This window comes from Typha latifolia, chromosome 5, assembly GCF_019914945.1.
Source record: "Typha latifolia isolate L0001 chromosome 5, TyphaL0001v2, whole genome shotgun sequence".
NCBI classification, from domain to species: domain Eukaryota; kingdom Viridiplantae; phylum Streptophyta; class Magnoliopsida; order Poales; family Typhaceae; genus Typha; species Typha latifolia.
The window spans coordinates 9,472,250-9,496,041 of NC_133090.1; the positions used below are offsets into that span (position 1 = coordinate 9,472,250).

Sequence of the window (23,792 nt, forward strand, 5' to 3'; positions counted from 1 at the left end):
GTCGGTTTCGCGAAAGGTCCTTGGTTTAGGTCTAAACCTTTGTGCAAGTTGATCATCTTCTCTAAATCCTCGAACATGTCCATCACCATCTCTATAGGGATCAACCTCATCCTCATAGTGCCAATCCTCCTCATCGACGAAGTGCACCGGTGCCACACGCCTCTCGGGTTCCACCACCGTCGGTCTTGGGTTTTGCAACGAAAGTGGGGAATGATGTGTAGGCATAGGTAAGAGGGGATCATTGACACTCACATAACGCACCTGGACCTGTGGGGTATCAGTTCGATGAGGTCCTACCGCTGGTCCTTCTTGAAACTTCAAGTGTCGTCGAGGAGATGACGAATCAAATCGGTTCATGACATATTCCTTGAAATCATTGTGATCCTTTTGAATTGAGTCAACTCTATGCATCAATGTATGGAACATGCCCCTAAGTTTATCCATATTCGCACTCATGGATGTTGGTTGACTCGGTCCGATCGTGATCGCTCCAAAGGAATTGACCCCACGGTTAGGATCATCATGGATGTAGTCTTCTCTTGTTGGTGTGCTCTCCATAGGTCTCCTTGTTAATGTCATCTTCCTTGTTTCAACCATTAATGGAGGTCTGAGGTTCGCCTGCTTTGATACCAGTTGATAAGTTTTATGCTACCAAAAGATAGACTCTGATACCAATTGATAGATTCTGGAACCAAAGATAGGCTATGCAATGATTCTTTCAAGATTTGGATGTATTACAGGAATCAGTCCACGCAACCGTGGGAAAATATTCTTCAAATATTCTCCAGTTGTCATGAATTTATGAAACTAAGTAGATTAGATTCGTAACTCCCTAATCTACAACTTTCGTATTTATACCCTACTCAGATTTGAACTTCAACTGGGACAAAAATATAAAATAACATGGGTGATGGTGGTGGTGTCGGGTGGAGTGGATGTTAGCGTTATGGATGGGTATGGAGATGAAGGTGGATAGTGAATGTAATTAAGAGATATAGACGAAAGGAATGATGTGGTCGAGATCCCAAAGAAGAGGGGTGACTCGATAGTCAGAGGGATATTAGAAGTTAGGCGAAACCTTGCCAACGGTAGAGGTGGAAGGATGGTGAAGAGGGAAGAGAGAAATTAGGGTAGATAGATGATAGAGAGGCAAGATATCAATATTCCAATAGCATAATGAATTTAGCTGCCATCCACATATTTATAGATGCTAGCCAATAAGTCCGAATAACAATAAGTAATCATAGTTCTAAAGGATTCCCGCCGATCGTGTCCGAACGAGCCCGATCATGTTCAAACGCACAAAAGTCATTCTTTGTATGTGCGAACACGATGCAAGAGTTCGAACATGACCGCATGCGCATTACGCGTTCTCTGTATTTACGAACCTAATGCAGGCGTTCGAACACGACACCTCCTATGTTAGGGTTATGGATGGGTATGGAGATGAAGGTGGATAGTGAATGTGATTAAGAGATATAGACGAAGGGAACGAAGTTGTCGAGATCCCAAAGAAGAGGGGTGGCTCGACAATCAAGGGAGATTAGAAGTTAGAGAAACCTTGCCAACGGTAGAGGTGGAATGATGGTGAAGAGAGAGGAGGGAGATTAGGATAGATAGATGATAAAGAGGCAAGAAATCAATATTCCAATAGCATAATGAAGTTGGTTGCCATCCACATATTTATAGAGGCTAGCCAACAAGTCCTAAAATAATATGTAACCCTAATTCTAGAAGATTATCGTCGATCGCGTTCGAACGCACAAAAGACATTTTATGTATGTGCGAACGCAATGCAGGCGTTCGAACTCGCCCGACCGCATTCGAACGCATAATTTTCATTCTCTGTATTTGCGAACTTGATGCAGGTGTTCGAACGCGACCCACATGCGTTCGAACGGGACTTACAGGAATTTTATTTTCACGAAAATAAACAACTAATGTAGTAAGAAAAGATCCTAAGTTTATCACCGGCACTCAAGTCAAGCTTGCTGAATATGGTCACCCTTTCAAGCTCGTCCAACAACTCCTCTTGGGATATCGGTCCTTGACGGTGATAACGTTCACTGCTCGGTAGTCGACACAAAAACACCATGGCCCCTTCTTCTGCACCAATAGCACGGGTGATGAGTAAGAGCTATGACTTGGTTGTATGAGGCCTTACTCCAATATCTTAGCTACCATCTTAGTGATAACTTCTTTTTGCACATGTGAATACCGATATGGTTTGCCGTTCGCCTTGGTAGCAACTCCTTTGGCTCCTCAAACAGTCTAGCAAATTTATCTAATAAATTAGACAAATTAATTATAGTACATAGACTCATTAGAGGCTCATCTTCTGCTGGTCCTAACTAAAAAAGATAGGTCAAATCAGTCGCACAAGGCAGCCCCACCATTGACTGCATCGCTAGAATTGGCAGAGACTAAACACCATCAAGCCGCACATCTTTGTTTCCTTGCTTAAATTTCATTCACATGCTCTGAAAATCAAAAGTGATGAATCCCAAGCTCTATAGCCACTGATTGTCGAGGACAATGTCCGATCCTTATAGTGCCAAGGGATACAAGTCCATAATGATGTCGTGTCCTTACACCCGTATACCAACCCGACAACACAAGCTCTTCGCCCAAAGCTTCGTGTTGTCTTCAATAGCAACGTCAAACCCCGCAGTCGATTCAGCGTCGAAACCCAACCTTCTCACTAACCTCTCATCTAAAAAGTTGTGTGTACTCCTGGAATCGATGAGGATGTGCACAAAATGCTTTCTAACGAGTCCGTCCACCCGCAATGTCCTCGGCATGAAAGTACCCGAATATGCATGCATCGATATTTCAGCATGAATATCTTCCTCCGCGCCCTCCTCCACGGCCTCATGGACCTCCTCTGAAAACTCTCCATCACCAACAACTTCATCGTCCCCCTCGAGACCGTCGATGAGCATCACACTCCCGATAGATTTGGAACACCAATGATCGGGGGTGAAACGTTCATCGAATTAAAAGCAAAGGCCCTTCGCTCTTCACACCTCCACTGGGCAAGTGTGAGAGTTTGAACGGGGAGGGGGGGGGGGAGGGTCTTGTGCCTCCTTTAACATCGAAAGAGGGTCTCAAAGGTGGTCGTGCTTTAGTACTAGTAGTCACTGTCTTGGATGGCACTCCGGATCATCCATCACCTCCTACAACAATCTCAAAATATCTGAGTTAGATATACATGCATAACTCAGCTCATCAAGGAAGGGAAAGGTAGGAGATTAATAGGCTGCAAGCTCGGCGATATCAGGTTAGCGCGATAGTGCATCCGCCGCTCTATTTTTCGTTCCCTTCTTGTATTGGATTTTATAATCATATCCCAGCAATTTGTGACCCATTGTTGCTGTGCCAGAGTGTGTATGCATTGTCCCATAAAGTATGGAAGGCCCTTTTGATATGTTCGGATAATGAATCGTCTACCGATTAAATAAGGCCTCTACTTTATCACCGCATGTAGAATTGCCAACATCTCTCTCTCTCATAAGTCGATAATTGCTGAGATTTTTGTGACAAAGCCTTACTAAGAAAGGCTATGGGACGTCCTCCTTGCATAAGTACAGCTTCTATGCCAATACTCGACACATCACATTCCACAATGAACTCTTTGATGAAGTCCAATAGCACTAGAACGGGTGTCGTCGTCATTGCTATTTTTAGTTTTTCAAAGGCTGAAGTAGCTTTATCCATCCATCTAAAAGAGTCCTTCAACAAAAAAGTGAGAGGAGCAGCGATCTTGCCATATCCAGTGATGAAGCGTTGATAATATCCGGTCAGCCCCAAAAATTCTCTCAATTCGGTGCTAGTAGTAGGAATAGGCCAAGCGGTCATACATGCAACCTTTTGAGGATCCGCCGCTACACCATCCGCTGAAATATTATAGCCTAAATACTCCACTTGTGGTACTCCCCATAGGCACTTGGACTTTTTGATCTTCAGTTGGTTTTGCTTCAACAAATTCAGCACGTCCTCTAAATGCCGTCAATGCTCCAATTCAGTCCCGCTATACACTAAAATGTCGTCAAAAAATACTAAGACATATCTTCACAAGAGAGGCTGAAATATATCATTCATGAGGCCTTGAAAGGTAGCTGGAGCATTGGTGAGACCAAAAGGCATCACCCGGAACTCGTAATGCATGTTCGGAGTCTGAAATGCAGTTTTGTGCACATCCGCCGGGTGGATTCTAATTTTATGATACCTGGCCCTAAAGTCAAGCTTGCTGAATATAGTCATCCCTACAAGCTCATCTAGCAACCCCTCGATAACCGGAATGTGATACTAGTCCCTGACGGTAATAGCATTTAGTGCCCAATAGTCGACACAAAAACGTCATGTCTCGTCCTTTTTTCGCACCAATAGCACAAGGGATGAGTATGAGCTATGACTTGGTTGAATGAGACTTAACTCCACAAAAAGACCGAACGCCATCAAGCCATATATCTTTGTTTCCTTATTTAAATTTCATCCACATACTCCGGAAATTAAATGTGACGGGTCTCAAATTCTGTAACCATTGAGCACCAAGGACAATGTCCACTCCTCGCAGTGCCAATAGATACAAGTCCACAATGATGTCGTGTCCTTGTACCCGTATACCGACCCGGCGACACAAGCTCTCTGCCTTAAGCTTCGTGCCGTCTCCAATAACAATGTCAAATCCCGTGGTCAGTTCCGCATCCAAACCCAATCTCTTCACTAACCTCTCATATAGAAAGTTGTGTGTACTCTCCAAATCGATGAGGATGTGGACACAATACTTTCTAACGAGTCTGTCTACTTGTAACATCCTCGACGCAGAAGTACCTGAATATGCATTCATCGATATTTCAGCTTGGATATCTTCCTCCACGCCCTCCTCAATGGTCTCCTCATGGACCTCCTCTGAACACTCTCCATCATCAACAACCTTATCATCCTCCTCAAGACCATCTATAAGCAACACACTCCCGATCTGTTTAGAATACTAATGACCAGGGGTGAAACGCTCATCATATTGAAAGCAAAGGCCCTTCACTCTTTGCTCCTCCACCTAAGCAGGTGTGAGAGTTCGAATGGGAGGTCTTGTGCCTCCTCTAACATCGGAAGATCTCAAAGGTGGTTGTGGTCTAGTACTCACAGCCACTATTTTTGAAACTGCAGAATTTCTAGCCGGTGTTCTAGGTGCAAACCGCCAATCTCGGTTGCCCTAATTGGTTTTCGCTGCCATCTTTAGAGCCTTATGTTTTTGCTCCATCCTCACGGCCTTCTGAAAGGCCTCCTCCAGAGTAGCAGGACATAGAGCACTAACATCCGCTTGTATCTCATCCCGTAGCCCTGAAATAAATGTACTTATCAATGTCCGTTCAGGCCAAGGTGGCTCACAACGACTACTAACTTTCTCAAACTCAGCTTGTTACTCCAATACGGTCGTCCTTTGAACCATCTTGCTTAATGTGGCAGCAAAATCTTCATATGCCGCAGTCCCAAATCTGCGTATAATCCTCCTACAAAAATCAGCCCATCCGATAAATCCACCACCACGAAGAATCGATCTATACCAATGCAATGCCGTTCCTTAGAGGTGAAAGCTTGCCATCTGGACTTTTGCATCTTTCGTTGTACCTTGACAGTCAAAATATTGTTAAACTTAAAACACCCAATCCATTAAATTATTGCCTTGAAATTTTGGAAAGTCCAAGCATGCGATTCTCCCCTGAATAGCATTGTCGGGTTTGCGAAAGATCCTTGGTTCAGGTCTAAACCTTTGTGCAAGTTGATCACCTTCTCTATATCCTCGAGCATGTCCATCACCATCTCCATAGGGATCAACCTCATCCTCATAGTGGCAATCCTCTTCATTGACGAAGCGCACCGGTGTCGCACGCCTTTCGGGTTGCACCACCGCCGGTCTTGGGTTTTGCAACGGAGGTGGGGAATAATGTGTGGACATAGGTAAGAGGGGATCATTGACACTCGCATGACGCACCTGGACCTATTGGGTATCAATTCGATGGGGTCCCACTGGTGGTCCTTCTTGAAACTCCGATCGCTGTCGAGGAGATAACGAATCAAATCGGTTCCTGATTTATTCGTTGAAATTATTGCGATCCTTTTGAATTGAGTCAACTCTATGCATCAATATATGGAACATGCCCCTAATTCATCCATATTCGCACTCATGGACATTGGTTGACTCGGTCCTACCGTGGTTGCCCCAAAGAAATCGACCTCATGGTTAGGGTCATCGTGGATTGAGTCCTCCCTTATCGGTGTGCTCTCCATAGGTCTCCTTGTTGATATCATTTTCCTTGTTTCAACCATTAATGGAGGTCTGAGGTTCGCCTCCTCTGATATCAATTGATAAGTTCTCGAACCAAAGATAGGCTATGCAACTATTCCTCCAAGATCTGAATGTATTATAGGAATCAATCAGCACAACCGTGGAAAAATATTTGTCAAATATTATCTGATGGGTATAAAGTTACGAAACTAATTGGGTTAGTTCCTTAACTTCCTAATCTACAACTTTCATATTTATGCCATTTACAAATTCAAATTGTAGCAGGGACAAAAATATGGAATAACGTGGGTGATGGTGGTGATGACGGATGGAGTGGATGTTAGGGTTATGGATGGATATGGAGATGAAGGTGGATTGTGGAAGTGGTTAAAGGATGTAGACGAAGGGAACGAAGTGGTTGAGATCCCAAAGAAGAGGTGGCTCGACTATCGAAGGAGATTAGAAGTTAGGAGAAGCCTTGCCAACGGTAGAGGTGGAAGGATGGTGAAGAGGGAGGAGGGAGAACTCTAGAGAGAAGATAAGAGGCAAGAAATCAATAATCCAATTGCATAATGAATTTGGCTGCCATCCACATATGTATAGAGGCTAGCCAACAAGTCCTAAAATAATATAAAACCCTAATTCTAGAGGCGTTCGAACGCGGCCGTTCGAACTCACCTGACCGCGTTCGAACACACAATATACGTTCTCTGTATTTACAAACCTGATGTAGGCGTTCACAAGGGCGTTCGAATACAACCCCTCCTTCGTTTGAACGCGACCTACAGGAATTTTAGTTTAATAAAAATAAATACCTAATGCAATAAGAAAATATCCTATCAAAGAGTTAGTGTTTTTGCGTAGACTATCTTGTACTAAACGCTTTCACCGTCAAGGACCGATACCTAATACCAGTCATAGAGGAGCTATTGGATGAGTTGGCAGGAGCATCATATTTCAGCAAGCTCGACCTCCGTGCCATCTATCATCAGATTCGTGTGCGAGCAGAGGACATCCATAAGATAGCATTCTGAGATCACAACAGGCATTACGAGTTTCGAGTAATGCCATTCGGATTGACAAACGCATCAGTGACCTTCTAGGGGCTGATGTATTATGTCTACTCCTTAGATGGCATGTATATTATTTTTTGATAATATCCTGGTGTATAGCAAGACTTGTGACTAGTTCACCTATGCTTAGTGTTGGGGTTGTTGGTGGATCACTCTCTAAAGATGAAGAAAAGCAAATGCCTTTGGGGAGAGCACAGAGTATAGTACCTCGACCACATCATCTTAAAAGAGGGCGTGGTAGCCAACCCAAGCAAGGTATCGTGTATGGTTGGGTAGTCACAATCGGTCACGATTCATGAGCTGCGGGGTTTTTTTTGGTCTGACAGGGTACTATCAGAGATTTGTGGCAAGTTATGAGAAGATTGTGGCATGATACGATCTCCCCTTGGCTAAGGTTTAATCTATCCTATTTTCAGATCTGGACAGGATCTAGCATAGAACTTTGGAAATGGATCTTGAAATATGCAGCCATCGAACCAACGTAAAATTTTCATATGTTGTAGCCCTAGAAAAGAACTTTCCAACAAATCTAATTTCAGGAAAATCGGATGGTGGGATCTCGAGATATTGTCCGAGAAGTAGACGAACGTCAGGGAGTTTGTCTATAGATCCGTGGATGGAAGCATGAGATCCTAGGTGATGATGGATGGTGGTAGACCAGCGGTAATGGGGTAGCACTGGTGAGTAAGTGGTGGTGGAAGGATTATGCATGATGGAAGGGGTTAGGGCAAGGTAATAGATAGATTGGAAGAAGGGGGAGGAGTGGCCCGCCCTTAAGGGATTAGGGTGAGTGGCCAATCGAGGGAGGCTAGAAGCGGTGGCGCCGGGGAATGAGAGAACAAGAGAGAAGAAGAAGAAGAAAAAGAAGAAGATGAAGAAGAAGAAGAAGAAGAAGAAGACTAGGGCAAAACTCAATTCATTCAATAATGACTCCTTGGTTGCCATCCACACCTATAGAGGCTAACCAAACAATTCAAAAATGGCAATTATTAACCCTAAAAATAGTGGATTGTTGCCGACCGTGTTCGAACGCACAAAAAGCGTTCTCTGTCGATGTGAACCTGATGCAGGCGTTTGGACGCGCCCGATCACGTTCGAACGAATAATTTGCAATCTCTATTTTCGTGAACCTGATGCAAGCGTTCACAAGCGCGTTAGAACGCACCCCACCTACATTCGCACACAACATATAAAAAAACTTATTTTTCCCTAAAATAAATACTAAAACAAGAATAAAAGACACTCTTAGAGTGTATCCATGCTTGAGACGATATCGGTGAAGTCCGAATCGTATCATGGCACCTCTCACGTCATTGCTAAATAAGGATGCCTTCTAGTGGACCAAGGCAGCGACGAAAGCATTTGAAGAGCTAAAGACTGCTATGGCGTCCATACCGGTGTTGGTGCTACTCGATTTGACAAAGCCATTTTGTGATCAAGTGTGACGTATCCGGGTCGGGTATTGAGGCTATTCTTATGCAGTCTAGGACGCCTATTGCTTATCTCAACAAGGCCTTATCAGGGAGGTCAATGTAGCTTTCTACATACGAGCGAGAGATGCTCGCTATCCTGCACGCGGTGACTAAGTGGAGAACATATTTGATCGCATGATGGTTTGTGATCAGAACGGACCAGCGAAGCTTGCCATTTTTTATGGAACAATGGGTTCGCATTTCAGCGCAACAGAGGTGGGTCACCATGCTGCTAGGATACAACTACGAGTTGTAGTACAAAAAGTGGATAGAAAATAAGGCGGAGGATGCACTCTCATGACAGCCCATGCTTGTCGAGCTGGCAATTTATTTAGTCCCATATTTTCCTTTATTGCTGATTTGAGGACTACAGGTACCCAGTGATCCAGAGGTGTCTTGGTTAATACATGAGTTGGGAAGCAACCCTATGAGAAACCCTGAACTCAAAAGCAGAAGATGACTATTGTTGGATTGCGGGCGCAGAAGACGATGCATTATGGAGGCAACTCATGGATTTCTTCCATTCCACACCAAAGGCGAGAGATGAGGGCCTCTTAAGGACTTATAGGAGGCTCTCCCAAGTTGTGCATGGACTGGAATAAAGAAGGAGCTAAAGAGATTCGAGCAGGATTGCAATATTTGTTAGTGGGCAAAGGCCAATTCGTTGAGGCCAACGGGATTACTACAGCATTTGCTCATTTCGGAGCACATTTGGGAGGATATCTCCATGGACTTCATTGATGGCTATCGCTAGTGATAGAGTATTCTGTCATCTTTGTCGTGGTACACAACCTAAGCAAGTATGCTCACTTCTCAGCCCTAGCGCACCCATATTTGGTGAAGGCAGTTGTGGTGGTGTTCGTGCGTGACATGGCCAAGCTTCATGGCATGCCGCGCTCGATCATGTACGACTGTGATAGAGTCTTCATTAGCAACTTTTGAATGGAGTATTTTACACTTTAAGGGACCCGGTTAGACCTTAGTTTAGCCTACCACCCTTAGACAGATGGCTAAACTAAGGTGATTAACCGAGGCATTGAGTAGTATTTGCAGTGTTTTGTCGGAGAGCGGCCGAGGAGATGGCGCAATAATCTTCCCTGGGCAAAGTGGCCATACAACAGTGTGTTTCACACTAACAAAGAGATAACACCTTTTAAGGTAGTGTGTGGCAGACCCCCACCTTCCCTACAAACATATGACCTAGAGGCAACAACGGTGCGAACGGAGGCTAATCTAGAGTTGGTCGATTGAGATGTGACATTACGGAGGCTTAGGACTCACATGGCAATGACACAGAATCGCATGAAGTAAATCTACGACCGTTGACACTGCGAGTTAGAGTTCGTGATCAAAGATCTTGTGTTTGTGTGCATTCAACCCTATCAGCTGGTGACACTAAGACTAGTGTGCAACTAAAAGCTGGCGCATTGCTACTTGGGGCCCTTTCATGTATTGGAGCGAGTTGGCCCCATCGCGTATAGGTTGAAGCTTCCAGGGAGGTCACAGGTGTATATTGTATTCCACGTGTCCTTGCTGCGTAGGTGTTGACCATATAGTGGGGTCGGATATACTAGAGCCGATTGAAGAGATGAGAATTCTAGAGCCAATTCGTCTACTGGCTAGGTGTAGGAGACGATGAGGAGGACAACTAGAGACGAAGATCCTGGTGAAGTGGCTAAGCAGGCCATTCGATGAGTCTACATGGGAGCTTGAGTCGGATACCATTGATTGCTTCCCTGATTTCACACCTTGAGGGCAAGGTGGTAAAAGCATGGTGGGATTGACATAACTCGGATTGGACCTAATTATCTCGAGTTGAGTCTACTTTGTTTTTTTAAAGATTAAAAAAAATTCTGACTGTCGTGTTCGAACACCTGCATACGTTCGCAAATATAAAAAAAACGTATTTAGCGTATTCGATATCGCGTTTAAACGTCCATGTTCAAATGCCTATATATGTTCGCAAATATAGATAACATATTTAGCGCATTCGATGTCGCGTTCGAACATCCACGTTCGAATGCCTATATACGTTCACAAATACAGATAACATATTTAGCTCGTTTGTCAACCGCGTTCGAACGCGATCGGCGAAAGTGCACTTTTTTTAGGACTTTCTTTTGACTATTTTGCTTGTTAGATTAGCCTCTAAATATGTGAAAGTCAATCTTATGATTATTATTTAATGAATTAAGTTTCTTCCTCAATTTTTTCTCTCCTTCCCTATCGTTCCCTCCTACCACGAGTACACCATCTCTAAACTTCTCGACTGGCTTAACCCCTAGACCATTAGGGAAGGTCCACTTCTTCCTCTTCTTCTATTCTCCCTTACATCCAAATATTTCACATTGAAACTGAGATCACAAAACGATCTCATGTTCATCAGACCATAAGCCTATTCAATAGTCTGGCTCATGTCCATGGTTTATGGCCTTTCCCTCTCTTTTTTTTTACTTTTGCCGGAATTATTTTCCTTTTCCCCTCTTTGCTAGTTTTTCTCTCTCTCTCTCTCTCTCCTTTTCTTCCTCGACAACCAACCCACCTCCACAGATTTTTTTTTTTTTTTTTTCTGTTGAACCTTAACAGGGCATGACCATGAGCGGACAACCCAACCCTTCTACCCTCTTAATCCAAGAAGGTATTGAATTAGACTGGGGACCCTAAACTCGGTCCAAGCTCGTACCTTTTTTTAAAAACATACCTAGAACTGGACTAAGCTAGAGTGCTAGACCTTAGCCCGGCCAAAGCCTGGTTATCCTTGAGAACCCATATTTTCACCTCTAATTGCTGAGGATAATTTAATAAGATTCCCGAGGAAAGTGCAATGGCACAACATCTTTTACAAGTTGGTTCTAATTGTTAAATCTTAACTATAGATATTGACCATTGTTTCGGCTCATCTCTACATGGTATTAATGACCTATGGGAATTTTATATTCTTAATAAAGGGCTCGGTATTATTCAGGCGACATTCGTAGGATTACCCCTAAAACGTTTACTATAACATTCTCCTTTGTCTCCATGGCACCAACTTGATTTACGTAATTTTAGGTAAATAAACTTGATTTGACATTCATGCCGCCTGAGCTGAGATATATTATTACCTCTCCAGTACCAACCCATTATGAGGTGTTAGTTGAACTTGACCCAAAGAATTACTATAACATTCCCAAACAAATCTAGTCTCGCAGAATTAATTTAAAAAATGGGATCTGATGTTTATCTGCAAATTATGATTTCCTCTTAGCAAATTTAAAGTGGAAAAAAAAATTTTACTACAGACAGCATCCACCTTAGTTTCTTGCACGTTCAAACGTTATCTAACTTATACAAACTTGGAAGCACGTTAACAAAGCCGACCAAAGCGCAATGCCCGTGGCTTCCATGTCTGCAGAATCCAAGCTTCAAGAAAGTATGCCATATTCCAAATATAGCCCTTATATGGAGGATAACTAGGAGGGCATTTTGATCAATTACTTGGTACAATAATAATCGTGGCACCAACTTATACAAATCCAACTAGGTCAATGATAAGATCATGTCAGGGTTGCTAGCACTAGAAAGGGGCCCAGCAGAAGAGCTTTATAATACCCTTGTGGGCTGCCCCAAAGGAGCAGAGCAAGCCATCTACGTTAGCTTGTAGCAGCTTGAGTTAATTGCCATGGCTTCTACCTCTCAGAAAACTAGCCTCTTAGCGGTGGTAGTGACGATGGCAATGATCGCCGTTAGCGTAAATGCTAAATTCACGGAGAGCGAATGGAATTACGCCCACGCAACGTTCTACGGAGACGATTCCGGCGCCTCTAACGACATGGGTCTGTGTCTCCTAATCAATAATTCTTGCAAGTGCAATAATTTTATGTACTGGTACTTTCATATCTGAAGAGATTTGTTGTTTTATAACTATCTGTAGGTGGAGCCTGCGGCTATGGCAACCTATACAGCAACGGCTACGGGACCGATACGGCGGCGTTGAGCTCCGTCTTATTCAACGACGGACTCGGTTGCGGTGGTTGCTACCAGATCCGCTGCAGTGGGGCGCCGGCGTGCTTCCCTGGCTCCCCGATCATCACCGTTACGGCGACGAACCTCTGCCCGCCGAACTGGGCTCAGGACTCGAACAACGGCGGGTGGTGCAACCCTCCGAGGGTGCATTTCGATTTGGCCAAGCCATCCTTCATGAGGATAGCCGAATGGCGCGCCGGTATCGTGCCAGTCATGTACAGGAGGTAAAGTTAGTTATATATATATATATATATATATATATATGAAAGAAGAAACATGTGAACATTAATGATATATTAATTTGTCACATTACTACATGCTCATGATATAGGGTGCCCTGCGCTAAGAAAGGAGGAATCCGCTTCCAGTTCCAGGGAAACGCTTACTGGTTGCTAGTGTATGTCTTGAACATGGGAGGTTCAGGAGACATTAAAAACATGTGGGTAAAGGGAACGAACACAGACTGGATCAGCATGAGCCACAACTGGGGTGCAAGTTACCAAGCCTTTGCTAACTTGGGAGGACAAGCTCTCTCCTTCAAGATTAACACCTACTCCTCGGATGAGACAACCGTCTTCGACGACGTTGCCGATGCTTACTGGAGCGTCGGAATGACCTACGAGGCGAATTCGAACTTCATGTAAGGAAGAGCATGGTGAGATTTGAGGCTACGTGCATGGTACAACTCTTGTGTAAGGGCATGAATGTTCTTTGTTTCCCTGGTTGTTAGTTTCTCCCATAATGTCAATCCAAGTCATTGGGACAAGGCTTCAGTTTTTTTTTTTCTGTATTTTGATTTTATCCTTTTTGTATTCCTTTTGTCCATAATTGTTGTCTGTCTATGTTACCTGCGGTATTAAAACAAAATTTTTGTGCCTTATGAACATCTGGTAATTGTGTTCTCTCAGTTATATGCATAATTAAGTAATTTCTTGGACATATACTTGTTGCATTCAATTAAAGAAGATCTTGGCATGTATGTTTAGAAATATATAAGAAACAACTAGAGGTATGTAATTAATTTAATTAGCTCAATGGGCACTGGGTATCTGAACTGGAACTAACTGAAAACAGACGTGGTATTTTCAAGAATTTCTTGTCAAAATGAGCATAGAATTAGGACAAGAGGAGCCATACTGAAAGAAGAATAAAAATCTTATCTTGAAGGGAGAGAGAGAGGGAGAGGAATATGTCCTAGAAATACTAAGTATTTCAGTTTCAAAATAAGTTTCTTACGGAAAAGTATTACACAATGGATGGAGACCCAGGGACCCCACAAACAGTAGAGCTGGACAGGGGCTTATTGTGCCCGTAATTTTGTAATTCAGTTGAACGTCTCACCAGTTTAACGTAGAAGTAAACTTAGTGAAATGATTAATGGACATTTGCTGGTGTTAATTAGTAATCAAACAGGATTAGTTCTTCAGCTGTATGGAAATCTTTGCTAAATTCTCTTTACTAAAGAAATAGAGAGCCACCTAAGAGAGACGCAGAATTTTAGATATTTCTGGTTCGTAGTGAAGGATGCATTCAGGTTTTCACGTGTGGGATAAATTATATCAATGTAACGGTTGTTATATTAACTTCTCGCAAGATTGATAGATCGACGAGCTATCTTTATCTTAGAGATTAATTCCCACTACCTTTGTGAAAAACACAAAGATACACGTATGTATTTAAACCCTAGGCAATGATATCACTTATTTGCTTAAGTAAAAGCGGAAGAAATATTAAAAAATAAAAGCAAAGATGAACGCCAAGATTTTAACGTGGAAAAACTCAAACAGGAAAAAAAACCATGAATCCAAACTCGGATCAAAACTAATCACTAGAATAGTAGCAGTTATAAGACTGACTCACAAAACAACCCATCGAATCCCACAACTTTGTTCTTCTCAGTCTTGTTTGCTAGAACCCACGATTCACCGCTTCTCGTGATTGATATCCAACCTCAGTGGCCCTTGAGATTGATCATTTATCTAGATAGCCCTTAAGACGAAAATATAATGCGTTGTAGAAGAGACGAACCTTGTTGGTAGAAGAAACAATGTAGCCTCAAGAATTCTCTTTTAATTGTCTTCACCAACCACCCTAGAGTTAAAGCATCACAATGCTTATATATGTACCCAAGATAGAATCAAATCCAAGTCATATTTGAACTCACGAAAGTCCAAAATTTGCATCTTACGTAAGTGCATTCGAACGTGGCCCGAGTGCGTTCGAATAGCTTGACTTGTTGACCTAAGTGTGCTCGAACGCGATGACTTGATTTTCACTAATTTAGTTCGAACGCGCAAAAACACTCCTCTGTATGTGTGAACATGCTGTGAACGTATGTAGAGTGCGTTCGAACGGCCCTTGACTGCGTTCGAACGGTAGAAAAATGTTCTCTATATGTGCGAACTCTTGCACACACGTTCAAATGACCCAAATGCGTTTTTTGTATGTGTGAACACTTGTGCTCGTGTTCGAATAGCCTGAATGCGTTATCTATATGTGCAAACGCATGTGCTCGCGTTCGAACGACCTAAACGCGGTGCGAACGCAAAAATCTTTCTCCTTTGATTTTGCAATTCTTCAATCCAAATACTTTCAAGACTTGTATAAATGTTCATGTACATGTATAAAAACACTTAGCATATTTTGTACACAATTGCCAACGCTAAAAACCTAATACTTTGGAAGCTAACGGTATTCTATTATTGTCTATCAAAGGAGAAAAGACTAAAATCATTTTTTCACCTCTAATGGTCTTCTATAATGGTCTTATTGCAGGTTCTTTAAGATAGAAGCGTATAAGATTGGAGTCCGATGGAGATTCTTTGCAAAACTGTCTTGACCACCAGATCTTCTTACCCCTTAACTTTAAAGGTTTGTTCTTCTCAAAAAAATAAAAAATAAAAATAAATTAAAAATTGAATTAAAATGGAGGTTTGATTTCATCTCAACACATCAGGCAACTAAAGATTCCCTCAAAAGTCAAGGTCTTTCTTTGATTGGTGATCTCTCCTAAACATAATATAAAAGATATTATGAGCAGGAAAGGCTTGGACACAGTCCCGCTATATATTAGCTCTTTGTAAAGGAAAACAAGTATCTATCGACCATAAACTTCCATCATTTGCCTACTATTGAGTTGTATCAGATATTATTAAGACTCTGCCAGTCTCAAATCTATTAGGAAATGTTCAAGACTTTTGGTTAAAGAAAATTGGCATCAGCAAAGATCTCAGAGAAGGATGGTCTGTGATTCTTTGTTTTAGTGGATGCTTTGGAAGTAAAGGAGACAGGAGAACCTTCTTAAATAAGGCTCTCACTCCAACTGGTTTTATTCACAAAGCAAAATTGACTATAGGTTTTGGGAATTATTTTTTTTATCCTTTCCTTTCTTTCCACATACACACGCTTTAATCGAATGAGATTTCCCTTATTTCTCAACAAAAAAAATGCAAAGGAAAGGGAAGAATGGTCAAACAGGACTAGTTGGCAACATATCAACGGTTGATAGCTTAGACTAAGCCGCCAAAGGCCTTGGGTTTGGTAAGACACTGCCTACCCAATCGATGAAGCCCACACTTGGCCTGCCCACTTCGACTAGAAGAAGAGCCTGTCCAACTTAGCCATTCTATCAACCACGGGTGGCGAGGTCCAAGTAGAGGGAAAAGAGATGCACTAGGATCGAGTTTATCACATAATTAATAGAAATAAGCCTACCCGCCTGAGTTAGATTAGCCCTTGTCTAGTCGGCCAGCTTAGTCTCAATGTGGGTAAAGAGCGCCTCATGCTCTCTAATAAGTAGCCAATTAAAATCTATGTTGGCCCCGAGATATTACACAGACCCACTATCCATGTTAAGAATATTTAGGAGGTTGTGGGCCAATTTCGGACTTAGGGTAGTAAGTAGGTACACCTTCTATTTGGAGAAATTAATATTCATCTGCATAGAGGAGGTGGCTAAAACAAAACGAATAAGCAACGCAAAAAGGAGTAATAAAGCCCATTGAAACTGCTTCATTTAAAAGGTGAGTCAAATTTGAGCTACATAATAAGCAAATCGAAGGACATGGGACCCCCCTATCTAATACCCTTAAAACCAAAAAAATCAATGTGAAGGATAAACATTCATAGTAGTAGCATATGAAAAACAGAGGAGATAAGAGCATACAAGTTCATAAATTTATAAGGAAAATTCATACAACACAAAACTTGAATAATAGCTTGTTACAAATTAGATTTGGACTGATCCGAATATGAGAAAATTATGAAAATTTAGATGGTAGTAGCCTCAAAAGTTAGGATTTTAATAATTTTAATTTCACGTAAATTAGATGTCAAGATGAAAAGATATTAATAAAATAGTAAAACAATATCAAAATAGGATAGATTGGTAAAAATTTAATATTGCGGCGGTAGTCGGGGGGGAGGAAGGAAGGTGGATGGTAGGGTTTGAAAGATTTTAAGGTTCTATAACTATAATCTATTCCTAGAAATATAAAAATGATATAACGACTACGATAAAATGATAAATATGATAATAAAAAATAACTAAACTCAACTAATTCTCAATACTTGGATGTTTGGATAAATAAACAAAGAAGCTAAGCCCCTCTATATATAGAGGTCGGGTACAATGAGTCTTACTCGGACTTAGTCATAAGGCTTATACAACTCGAACTAGGACTTGCCTTAGAGACTTACATAACTTAATTGAACTTGCCTTAGTGGCTTACGTGATTTAATTGTTAGTGGCTTATATATCATAACTAAACTTGCCTTAAGGGTTTGCATAAGAGATAAATGAATCAATTAAAAGATAAATAGACTTGATCCATTGAGCCCAATATCCTTATGATACAATCTGACCTGAACCGGTTCACATCATAGCTTACCAAGAAGCTTAGTCATAAGTTTTTCCAAGATCAATTTTTATTGAGAGATAGTCATTACAACATTCTCTTTTATAAAACTATGAATGATCTCCTAAGCAATAAAGATATCATGGATGTGCCTCCGTGCCATGAAGGCAAACTGTTTAGACTCAATTAGACTAGGCAACATAGGTTTGAGCCTATTAGCCAAGACATGGCAAACCGCATTATAGAGAGAGATTAGCCTAAAGTCCACAACCTTTATCGGGTTAGGAATTTTGGTATAGAATAGGAAAGTTCAGCTCCAACTAGGCACAATAAAACAAAAAGTTTTGAAATTAGTTTAAAATAGACACAATGTCAATGTCTAAGATATCCCAAATTTTTTTTATAGAAAAAATCAATTTAAATCAAGACGGGGGGCTTTATGCGTCGACATGAATTACCCAAACGATCTCATAGTTAAAGACTTTATTAGGTCATCATAGCAAGAATCGCTGACAATAGGGAGGGTTGGCCACACAATGGTGCTCCCTGACTCCTCCTCCCTTTTCCTCCACAGGTTAGAAAAAAAATCAATGAAAGTAGCGAAAATCTAATTAGGACAAGAAATCAAATATTATCATTTCAAGACAAAGATTTTATGAAATTCTTTTAATTATGAATTTTAGCTACTAGTTGAAAGAATTTAGTATTAATGTCTCCCTCTTTGATCCAACTAACTCTAGCATTACTCTGCCATTTAAGAGTTATTTACTTGAGAAGGGCTATACATCGACGGTTCAAGCTTGCAAGGGACCAGCTCTATGCCACCTCGAGGGAGCTATATGTCTCCTTAACCTCAATCAGCCAAAACTATGTCTATTCTAGTGGGTAAGCAAACGAGTAATACAAGATAGAGTAGACTGAAAACAATCCTGAGGTGAGGAATGACGGTTGCTATTTTGGTTGGTCTAGGCACTGTCAACCAACTCCCTCACCTTAGGATACTCATACCAACACTCAAAATAAAAAGGACTAAGTTTATGCTTGTCAGAAGATCCTAAGGTAATGAGCCGAGGAGCATGATCAGAAGCTATTCTAGCAAGATGCACCACAAAAATAATGAGAAAAACTGTTCAACGTAGCAACATTTAAGAACACTCTATCAAACCACACTAGGAGTCTCCCCTCCCATGGTGATTATTTCACCAGGTGAAGGGAGAACCCGAAAAGCCAGCATTGATTAAGTAGTAGAAGAGATGAAATTCCTAAATGTTGAGATCAATGTAGTCAAAGAAAAGGAGAGTCCCCCTAACTTGTCCTCCGCGGCAAGAATATAGTTAAAGTCTCCCATAACAATCTAAGAAATATTATTTAGATAAACAAAACTAAGCCCATATAACATCCAATTTCCTTCCAAAGCCATAATACTAGCGTAAATAGCAAAGAGAAGAAAAGGTGAGGTATCGTGAGGAGTCGCCACAGCATGGGGACTTTGGTAAGGAAGACCAGACTAGAGTGATATCTATCACCCTTATTCTACCGCACTTGAGCCTTGCACAATATCCCCACACCATTTTGGAATGAGTTTAGGAAGAAATTTTCTTAATTTATGATAGGTTAGATGCATTTCTAGTAGGATAAAATATCAGAATAATGCATATTAATTAAGTTTAAGAATGATGACTGCCCTCTCTTTCTTAGTGAGGTCGTGAATATTCCACAGGTTGATTTGCATCAAGCATTAATGGGCTTAGACGAGCTTACTTCTAGGGAGTCTTAGCTCCCTCCACTTCTTCCTTCATAGAGGTCTTGCTCGACCTTTAGGTCTTAGAAAAGTAATATTTTTTTACTAATAAGATGGGGGTGAGTTTTGCTATCTATAGGATGCGATCGAGATCACAAGACAAGTTTCGAGTCTAGTGTTCTAGCTAAACTTTCACACCCTCCTCTATGGCCTACATCTGAGTGTACTCGAGAATGATAACCACCTAACTAATGAATCAATTGTAATACACAAAAAAAGGGTTAAGGGATAGAAGAGATGTTAGTCGGGCTTGACATATAGGCTCACTATCTAGTGTCTCTACTTGTGAGTTACTCGGTAATGATTCCAAGGTGTCACTAGTTAGAAACGCTGGCTCTTAAGGGGTGGCAGAGCTAGGGCAACATCATTTTCAAGCCTGAACTCACATCTAGGGGCTAATACTCTCATCACCTAGGAGAACATTGTCCAATGTGATTGAGGAGGATGGCATTGTCGGAGGAGGTCCTCCCATGGTAGATGGGGCCTGGGCTTGAGGATATAGCAATGTCGCATTCTTAGCCTCAATGAGCTTTGGCCAAAGGGCTAGCCGATAGCTGATCCAATCATACTTATAAAAATTGTAGGGATGTTTTTATAAGTGACTAGTTGAGAAAAGGATTTGCCCAACGGACTAACATCTATGTCGTAATTCAAAGGAAGAGAAAAAACAATTTCGATGCAAATCCTAGCATACCTACCTCTCACCCTAGCCTAGGTGTATTGGTCAACTTTCACAAGGCGATCAAAATTCGTGGCAACCTCCATGTGGATATCAATCGACTAGTAGTCAAAAAAGGCAACGCAATAAACTGCACCTACAGCAAGGCGATTCTGATATCTTCCAATAGAGGAAGGATATCGAGCTTCCATAGCACTAGGTTGAGGACCAGGCTATGGAAACTCCAAGGTCCCCTAGTTTGTAGAAGCATATCCTCCTAATCAAAGAATTTGAATGTAAAAAAGCTCAACACCATATCTATCACCTATAAAACACTGATAGGAGTCTATCTCTATTTAGTTTCTTGTATGAGATAGATAAAAAGAGGAAGGGCGATGAAGAAGCTTCCCTATTAGGCTGTAGCACCATTCCACTCTATTGGCTTGTCGCCATCTCTGAGTCGGGCATAAGAGTTTTTCACCAAACTAGAACTTATATTTAGGATAAGATATATTCAATCATAAAAAAAATACATAGGTAAGAGAAATCAAGGTTTATACTTATTTGTCATCCCTGTGGTGTTCTTGGGCATATTAGAGCAAACTATTATATATTAAAGAATGCTAAAAGTGTTAGGAATTTTGGTGTGAAAACTAGATAGATATTATTTAGAAAAGATATTATAGTACCCTTTCAAGGTGATACCATTAAGTGATCCATGTAAAAAATTCTCTTGAATTGCATATTGATTTGCTTAAATTGGTTGTCATAAGTACATGTTAGACTAGATGGTACTCTATACGATGGAGTATTAGTAGAACAACTCAAAGTTTGTTTTGAGGACGCTGATCACTTCCCTTTACTTATTTACAAATTGAAAAAGATGTTCTACCAAGAATTAGCTCTGGGAGATTGTATTGAATTACTTGATTGCTTTCTTGATAGTGTCTGGGTGCTCTTGAGGGGGGAGTTGAGAAGATGGTTTTAGTTTTCTGATTAATATGATTTTTTCTATTTATTTGTGTTTTTATTTGAACCTAGTCATGTAGCTGTGGACTTAGCTTCGTATTGGCATCATACTTTGATTTGTGATAGTGAACAAGGCTTATATTGCTTGTTTGGCAAGGTGTTCTTACACACACTATATTAATGATTATGCATGAAAAGAGCTACCTCTTAGGAAGAGTGAAAGTCACTATTGATTAAAAAAATGATGTGTGTTAGGTAAGATAGATTGCAAGTTATTTAAATCTCTCTTACCTTGGTTGTATTCAAGCACGTGTTTAGATCCAAATACATGTTAGGGATGAGTTTCTTTGGAGAATTCATATTATATTCTTTAGAAATTTTTGTCTAAATGACTTGTCAATCGTCAATATTTCATTTGTTTATTGACAGGAATAATTGTAATTAGCTTTTAATATGATGGTGAAGGTTTATTAGCATGCTTCATTTTGGAATTGTTCTCTTATTATTCTTTTATATGCTTCAGTATCCGTTTGAAATTTGTAACAAAAATGGGGCTGTGGGACCAATGATGATATTTCTTTATGTTTAGGTTGCCAACTTTGTTCGTATGAAAATTTATAATAATAAACTCACAAACACCACTAAGTATTTAATATGTAGAATCTAGAAATTATATATATTCAAAGCATTATTCATGGAAGAGTGTTAGGTATGAAGAAGTCAAATATTAAAGTGAAAACAAGCAGAAATTTAAATTAGCATTTTGCTACAAAGTCAGGTGAACAATGCTACAAAACAAGCTACAGTACCCTCGTTCAAATAAGGTAAGTGGTATCGGACGACTGGAACGGAATACTTGAAGTACTCTAAAGTGGCATCTAGGTGACACTCACACAAGGTCTAGACATGTAGAACAGAAAATAAATTTCTAAATTCTATTCAAACTTAGAGATTCCTTTGTCTACCCTCCTAATACGAAGTAAAGACATACTTGACGTCTATATAAATGATTCAATGGCTTAGAAAAGTGATCAAACTCAAATGAGCTTCGTCTAAACTCAAAATCTAACTCAAACTCAAACTCAAAATAAATAGTTTATCCAATTGGGCTTAAATTTCTCGATTAAGTATCCAACCCTAGCAATCAAAGTTTATGGTGTATAACTCCTAATTCAACTAGGATTGTTTGGATCCTATGTCATATTCAGAATAGAGTGTCAAACTAAATAGTTTGTCGAACCATGCATGTAAATCTTAGTATTTTCTTTTCTTAAGTTATTTTATCTTTTTTGCTACTGCTTGTGCATTTTCTTAGGTACAACAGTATGTTATGGTACTAATTGACGTAATAGGGAAAGTGACTAATTTAATGCTTTCCTAACGTGAATTTGATAAGGTTGGTCCATTGAATATATCTTTCGGGAGTCGTGCACACTTGTCACTAATTTTCTGGAACTCTTTTGTTAGTCAATTTTATTGCTTCTTTCATTTTGCAAATCGAATTAGTTTTCAGATATATTATATATAAAATATATTTTCTCCAAGAAATGAAAAGTTTTTTATTTGCAAATTGACATGCATTGAATCTTAATTACCATGGAATGGGTTACATGTTGCCAGCATCAGACATGATGATCGGATGTATGTTTTTAATAGTTCTAGGGTAAACTGTATAGCATGAGATCTCATGATTAGTGGATGGTGATTTGAGAATGTTATTATTTTTAGTTAGATATATCTCAGGAGGTTAATACTTTATTCCCTGTTATATGTTGTTAATTTTGTTTTGAGAAATTGATATAGCTTATAGGGCAGATGAGATATGTTATCTAAATAGATTACGATATATCTAATCATTATAAATTAGGATGTTCCTGAATGATCATCATCTTAGAATACAGGAATATTTTAATCTTTAATATAACTCTATCTAAGAGTATATATATATATGTATATATATATATATATATATATGCGCGCGCGCTACACGAGGGGTTTAATTCTACATCGTGCATCATTATCATCATCCTTGAAGTTTGTACGATAGATGGTTAGTGATGAAGTACGGAATGGTTCATCTTAATAATAATAATAATAAAAAGTCTAAAAGAGCCTCATCAAGTTGTTTAATTTGTAAAATCTATAAGAATCAGTTTAATGGCACAAAAACTGAGAGCCATTCAATAAATATCTAGCTTTCAAATCACTTATTATGCATAGTTAGTTACATTGTGTTGGCTGTCTGAATCATAGATGGGATAGAAAGATAAAAAAAGCATAACTTATGTGGAAATCCTGAAACATGGAAAAACAATGACATTAACCAATCCAATATTACAATTCAGGAGAGGTACAATCACTAATGCAAGGATTCATAATTGTCTGTAAACCAAAGTGAAAATAAGAATATCTCACCAGAATATCTTTCTTAAATAGTTTTTGAGGTGGAAAGAAAACCTACCAAGGATTGATAGGTTGCCATCGGGTCGGCTCCTCTTTCGAAGCATAGGACGCTATACTAGTCTATTGTAACTAAAGGTAAGCATACGATGTACCTTAAAGCAATTTTATCGAATGGCAGGCAAACCCCAGAGTTTTGCAATTTAAAGTTACAACCCAAAGGACCAAAAAGTAGAGGCCATGTCTATATGTGGAAATATTAATGATGC

The 23,792-nt window shown here is 40.3% G+C and overlaps 1 protein-coding gene across 1 annotated transcript; it reads left to right on the top strand.

The window, feature by feature from the left end:
* Window positions 1-12,492: 12,492 nt before the first annotated feature.
* LOC140789102 (putative expansin-A30) lies at window positions 12,493-13,483 on the top strand. The gene is made up of 3 exons (XM_073138709.1): window positions 12,493-12,649; window positions 12,748-13,063; window positions 13,171-13,483. The coding sequence occupies exons 1-3, from the start codon at window positions 12,496-12,498 to the stop codon at window positions 13,481-13,483; spliced, it is 783 nt and encodes a 260-aa protein (XP_072994810.1). The 5' UTR covers window positions 12,493-12,495.
* The last annotated feature ends 10,309 nt before the right edge of the window (window positions 13,484-23,792 follow it).

What these genes read in the sequence shown, in the direction of transcription:
- LOC140789102 (XM_073138709.1), top strand. Translation starts at nt 12,496, where the DNA reads ATGGCTTCTACCTCTCAGAAAACTAGCCTCTTAGCGGTGGTAGTGACG. An exon ending in CGGCGCCTCTAACGACATGG is followed by an intron (nt 12,650 to 12,747) that starts GTCTGTGTCTCC and finishes AACTATCTGTAG; the next exon opens with GTGGAGCCTGCGGCTATGGC. An exon ending in GTGCCAGTCATGTACAGGAG is followed by an intron (nt 13,064 to 13,170) that starts GTAAAGTTAGTT and finishes CTCATGATATAG; the next exon opens with GGTGCCCTGCGCTAAGAAAG.